Here is a 6,572-nt window from a genome sequence, read left to right as displayed (position 1 = left end):
TGATGTCAACATCCAGCTCAGTTTAAATAGTATCTTTGCAATCAAGTCAACGATATCGCTGGAAATGAAGTGTCCCCAACTAAGCAAGCCAGAGGCGACAGCGGCAAGGAACCAAAACAGAATGGAGAAAAAACCTTGGGAGAAACCAGGCTCAGTCGGGGGGCCAGTTCTCCTCTGGCCAGACGAAACCAGCAGTTCAATTCCAGGCTGCAGCAAAGTCACATTGTGCAGAGGACTCAACTGGCTCCTGTGGTCTTGTCCCGGTGGCCGTCTGAGACAAGGTCTTTACTGGGGATCTGTATCTGGGGCTCATCTAGTTGTCCTGGTCTCTGCTGACTTTCAGGGCTGTAGAGGTCCTCTCTAGGTGCTGATCCACCATCTGAAGGTAGTCATGTAACTGGACCTTTTACCTCTGAAAAAAACAAACTAAACTAAACTAAACTAAACTAAACTAAACTAAAAAAAAGTCTTCAGACTGAGAGTTTCAGAGTCATCCCTTCATAAAGTTCATAAATCGCAAATTCATAACATGATTTGCAGGTCTATTGAAGACAAGATGTTATTGATAGCTCTCTTAATTGCTTATTTTCGTTTCTTACACATCACTCCTTTTCTCATTAATGTAACTACAAATTCATCAAATTTTTCTTCTTTTTTAATTTTTAAACAGATAATTCTAGACCTGAATTTTGAACAATGGTTCATAAAGTCCAACTGTTATATCGTTCATTTTGAATTGAAGTTGGGTTATTTGCATGTTAACTGTGCATTTTTACCACAAGTAGAAGAGAATGAGGGACTGTTTCCTCATTCTGGGTGTTCGGACCAAATCGATGACAGTGTACTTCCTCAGGTCTTGCAGTTTCTCTGAGATTTTAGAGCTCTGTAAAACAAGAGAAACAAATTTCAAGTATTCTTAGTACAAGTTGGAGATTGAGACTAATTTGAATATTTATTTCTGAAGAGAGCTGTAACTCAGTTACATCCCAGATAAAATGCAAATACAAATGCATAGCCCTACTGGAAAATTTAGTTCGATGTGGTAACTGTTTTACAACATGTAAAACTGCAAATCTTGCAACATGTTTCGTGTTGGTCCAAGATGATAAATATAAACTGGTCCAAAAGGCTTTGGGTGCTGACTAGCTAAACTACCTGATCAAATGGTGGTCAACATTTTAAACCAGCTAACTGACCAGCTAGTAAAACACAGTTACTAACTTAATGTGTAAGTTCACCCAAAAGTGAAAATTCTCTGAATAGTCATGTTGTTCCAAACCTGCATAACTTTTTTCCATGGGGCACAAGTACTCAATGTACTCATTAATCTTCTGTTCAATTACAATGAATGTGGACTTTCACAAAACACAAAAAGGACACAAATGCACTATTATAGTTTCAAATAAGTAGTCATTGGTTCGCTATATTCCTACTCATCATTCTAAACTCGCGTCCTCAAATTCAAATGCATCCTTCCGGACTTCTCCAGTCAAAGTACATTATATTTGACTCAAGCTAGCATTCAGATCTGCCTTCATCCAATCAACAACTCAACTCAAACTTTATTTCTAAAACACTTGCAACACCACAACGTTGAAACCAAAGTGCTGTACAGGAAGAATAAATAATAGAATAAAAACAGACATAAACATACCACACAACAAACAACAACTTACAAAGCATTTTCAAATGCTAAAAACAGATGAGTTTTCAGCGCACTTAAAAAAGCCAATCACCTTTGCATTTTAAGTGAGATCGAGGAACCACAAGGATTAACTGATCAATTGAACACAGAGACCTATTAGATTGATGCAGACTGATTAAATCAGAAACATACTCTGGTGCTAAGCCATGTAAAGCTTTGAAGACATATAGCAGCACTTTGTAATAACCTTTTCAATAATCTGTTTCACTCAGATACACAATACAAAAGAAAAGATCTGTTGCTACTTGTTACATCACAACTGCACTTTTTGGATGTTTCACAACCAACTCGGGTCATGGAGTACCCTATTAATCAGCCCATGAGGTAATTTAGCCGTGATAAATAAGGGAGATCCAAGCTGTACAGTGCTGGGAGGCTCCAAGAATTGTTTGAAAATCTCAGGTATATATGATGCTTTTGTGTTGTTTTTTTTCTGTGCTCCACAGAAGAAAGACTGTCATGTGGGTTTGAAAATGACAAGACGATGATGAACGATAATACGTTTTTGGATGAACTATCCCTTTAAAAAATTTTCAGCTGGGTTTCACAGATAGATCTAACCCCATGTGTCTTTGCCAGTGGACAGTGCCTGAAGCCCAGGGGGAGTGACGTGACAGACGCTATAATTCCTCTTTGAAAACAAGTTTTATACAAATTTTGGTTTGTTCACTTTACATGTTAGTAAAACGGTTTCTACCTATCTGCGCAGTTCTTGGCCGGAATAAGGACCATATTTTATGCTTATAGTTGAAAGTCTGACTAGGTGAGGCTAAGGGTATGCCATACCTGACAAACCTCAATGTCATCGTCAACCAGAGGTTTGCCATTAATAAGTGCTGCCTTATGAATCAGATCCAGTGCCTCTTCATGCTTCTTATTGGCCATTAACCAACGAGCAGACTTAGGAAGCACCCTGAGAATGCACAAACAAAAACATACATAAATAACATGAATACAGGCAAGAATATAGGCTACGGTGGACTCAAAAGTACCTGGACCATTTTGGACACTTAAGTCACAAGTCACATTGTGGTCTTTTTGTGTTTTCAGCTCACGTGCAACTCACCAGATGTAGAACAGGAAGAGGAAGCCTGGGGCAGATATGGCCAACTGCAGCTTACGCCAGTCTCGGATGAGGTAGGCCACCCCTGCAAGCAGAATGTAGCCAAAACCAAAGAAGTAGTCTGTGATGACACCTGCCAACATGCGCTTTTTGGGGCCCGTCCACTCAGTGCCTGCAGAATGAAATGACAAAATGCACACATTAGACAATAAACCAGAAAGAATTTGTAAGTATTAGGCCTAGTCTCAGACTTAACATTATCACAGACTCTGTTGACTCTCTATCTAACCACAGTACAATTTGAAAGAATATATATTCTTCTTCTTATTAAAATTCTCTTACTACTAAAATTCGATACAATTTCTTTTTGACAGACCATTTTCTCTAGTTCCAGAAAGCTTGACAAATCATAAGTTAATGCTGGAATCCTTAGTGGATCTCTTACTTACCCAACACGAATGCATTCATGATCACTGCGGAAATCGTCATGCCCACCACGAAGCGAAGCAGGACGTATATGTAGAAATTTGGGGCGAAAGCAACCCCCACTCCAAAGATGGCCTGTGCTGCTAAACCAATCAATATGATAATTCTGCGGCCATACCTGAAGCAGCATCAAACCGTAGGTCATTTCAGAGATACACTACTGTGTGATTAAGCTCAGTTAGTAATTTGTTATCTAGAAAAGAGGTTTGCATGGGTCTACTCTTGTGAAAAACAATTATTGATTGTGCACTTGTAGTGTACTTCAGATCTTAAAAAAATGTAACATCTATAAAATAATTACTGTATTTTTTTTTTTTAATGCATCTTGACTGATCTTAACAAATATGTAATTAAATAGAAGAAGAACAGAAGCCTTCCCAGCTGTCTCAAAAGTATGAGAGTATGAACTGAATTCACATAGACAGAGTCACATTTGTCAGCTTGCTGAACGGAGTTTTTTCTGAGACCTGTTGATGTAAAATATCCAAAACATCCTGGCATTTAAGCTCTTGTCCAGGCACGCACAGTTCACAAATGATCTTATCAGAATGGTTCCTAACCTGATATCAATACTTGAATTTCAGATTCCAGTTTTTCCACTAGAGTGGAAAATGTTTTGGATGTGTGAGAGAGATTGTATGCATTTAAAGTTACCTTGAGATTCTTCTACTTACTTATCAGCAAGGGCACCAAACAGAACTGCTCCAACCAGCAGCCCAAACATATAGATAGAAGATCCAATGTTGTTCAAAGTGGCATTTTCACACACAAGATCCCACTGTAAAATAAGATCACAAGGTAAAAATAATATAAATCAGTGTTATACATCATAACCAGGTCATTCAAAGAAGTTTGTGGAACATTATGGCTGGTTGTTGTCAGTCCTAACCAGCTTGGTCAAGATGGCCTATATCTCCAAAAACAGTACACCAGCTGGTACAGAAGCCTGCCAATCATCCATCTAGACCAGGGGTGTCCTAACTTGTTCCTGGAGGGCCACTGTCCTGCAGAGTTTTTACATATATAAATGAGCTATTACTGGAAACTGGCTTTTTTCAGCAGGGATTTAAGGAGCCCACTGTCAGAAAAAAAGTGCAAACATTGTTGCAGTACATCTTTTAAAGGGACATCTTTGTACCTTATCTACCCCTAAAGTGTTGTATATGTACCCTTAAGGTACTACTATTTAGGGATAAATAAGGTATAAAAATTTCCCTTTGAAAGTACTGCCATAGTGACAACCCGTTTTCGACAACCCGAGTGTACATAATCATTTCAGTATCACATTTTAGAATTAACTCTCACCACAAAAATACCTATGGTAGGAAGTAGTTTGTTTCAAAATCTCTATCCTAGGGGTCTATATACCTGGACTATATACCCCCCCTTATCACCACACTTTCTTCCACCTCAGCCCAGCAGCTGGACAACAGAGAGCAGTGTCAGATAGTCAACCCCCGATGTGGAGCTGGGCAAAGTTCCAGCGTTTGAAAATCAAAACAGGTTCTGCCTGGATCTCCTGCTGTGAGCAACCCATCTCTCTGGTCACATGTCGCAAAAGAAATGCAGCCGTCCTGCAGCCCTGTGAGCTATGCCTCTTTAATGATGCCGTCTGAGATGCCTTTACCACGGGAGGCCAGAAATTCTCAATGCAGTCAGCACACAAAACATCTAAACCACAATACATGACTGGCTCCGATAGCACCAGAAAGACGTGGTAAGAAAGAGCCACGCTCTGACTTGTTACATCACAAAACTACCACATCCTGTCATACAACATGCAATGTTTTGAGATTAGCACTCACCTCTGTGACAACAGTGCTGAGAAAGACTTCCTTGCTGAATTCCCATCCTCCCGTGCAGCCGTTTGAGGTGGACGAGTGCTCAGTAATTGGTAGACTGTGATTAAGCTGGGACAGAGGGCCATCCTGAAAGGACGTGCAGGACTCCCCAGGAGCAATGCTGAAGTTGAAGCCCAACCCGGTGCCACCACTGTCGCCCGCTGGCCAGGCGGATCTGCACAGGTGAGGGGGTACAGCCCCAGTGAAGACAGACACCAACATGTGGAAGGCCAAGAAGATCTGTGGCAGGCAGATCCATACATAAAGGGTCTTCTGGAAGCGTCCAAACCCTCCAATCCGGTCCAGGACTTCGTCAAAATTCATCCTGCCTTTCCTTGAATGTCACTTCATGAAAACTTACACAGTGTCTATTCAGGTGATGGTGACTGGGCACACGAGTCTTAGGACACAACAGAAGTTGGTGTGTAAGTGTACATGTGCGTAATGCTCTAGATGACGTCAGGTCAGTATTATGTGATATTATCAATGCTATGAAATGGAGGTCTGGACACGGCTAGGAGGGACTGGTGTAGGTCTCCTCACACCTGTAGCAGAGAGAGAGGGAGGGAGGGAGAAGAAGAGACGGAGAGTGCTGCAGCGGAGTTCTGTCTGTTTGGTTTGTTTGAGGGAAATATAAGGAGGGGAGGGCTGGGAGTGACCCATATATCTGAAATGAGCCAGTAAGCATGAGGGGGAGGGACTATTGAGTGAAGGGGCGGAGAGTATCTATGACAGGAGGGAAGAATTACTTTCACACTCTCTATCTACATTACAAACTCCAATACACTGTTTCGTTCCTCGTCTTACCAGCCTCCTGCTGCACTTGTTTCTTCCTCTTCATTCTCATTTCATTCACAGACTCTATGGCTGTGGGTGAGAGCAGAGGAAGTGTAAGAGAAAGTAAAGGAGGTTTGATTTTTGCATTGCATTTTCATCTCTCTCCAACATAAATGGTTTATTTTTCACTACTTTACAGACAAAAATTGTGAAATTCTCACTATCAAGTGTCTATTACAGTAACTATGAGTTTTGCCTCTGTAAACTCCTAATTTGCTGCCTATTAATAGTTAGTAGTTGTTAAGTTTAGGTATGGGGTAAGGTTAAGGGATCTAAAATATAGTCATGCAGAATAAGGCATTAATATGTGCTTTATAAGTACTAATAAACGGCCAATATGCATGCTAATAAGTATCTAATTAATAGTGAGAATTGGACCCAAAACTAAATTGTTACCGAATTATGTTTCCTGAGCTATGAAAAACCAACATCTGAGCAACATATTTTTCTCTTTAGTGAGGTATTTCAGCGCTAAATGTGTACTTGAGTGCATACAGTATGTGCATGTGTATAAGATTAATCTGACAAAAGCCAAATTATTCCTGTTATGAGATGCATGATAGGGGCCAGTTCAGGGCCAAGCAAACAGATAACAAAACTGAAACAGACAGCCCGCTCTTCTGTAATGACCTCTCTTTGC

General features: G+C 40.5%; 1 protein-coding gene across 2 annotated transcripts in view; it reads right to left on the bottom strand.

Annotated features, from left to right (window-relative positions):
* Nucleotides 1–5,682, bottom strand: part of LOC107704351 (organic cation transporter protein-like) — a 15,367-nt gene extending 9,685 nt beyond the window's left edge. For both annotated transcript variants that reach the window (XM_016507251.1, XM_016507252.1), the window contains exons 1-6: nt 5,060–5,682; nt 3,929–4,032; nt 3,218–3,372; nt 2,772–2,940; nt 2,492–2,618; nt 777–883 (exon numbers count right to left, since the gene is read on the bottom strand). In XM_016507251.1, coding sequence (XP_016362737.1) covers nt 777–883; nt 2,492–2,618; nt 2,772–2,940; nt 3,218–3,372; nt 3,929–4,032; nt 5,060–5,419 — 1,022 coding nt within the window. In that variant the 5' untranslated portion in view covers nt 5,420–5,682. The remainder of the gene's footprint in view (nt 1–776; nt 884–2,491; nt 2,619–2,771; nt 2,941–3,217; nt 3,373–3,928; nt 4,033–5,059) is intronic.
* Between the last annotated feature and the right edge of the window lie 890 nt (nt 5,683–6,572).

Source organism: Sinocyclocheilus anshuiensis, unplaced genomic scaffold (genome assembly GCF_001515605.1).
Source record: "Sinocyclocheilus anshuiensis isolate Anshui unplaced genomic scaffold, SAMN03320099.WGS_v1.1 scaffold1898, whole genome shotgun sequence".
Classification (NCBI taxonomy): Eukaryota; Metazoa; Chordata; class Actinopteri; order Cypriniformes; family Cyprinidae; genus Sinocyclocheilus; species Sinocyclocheilus anshuiensis.
This window is presented reverse-complemented; position numbering and strand designations above follow the sequence as displayed.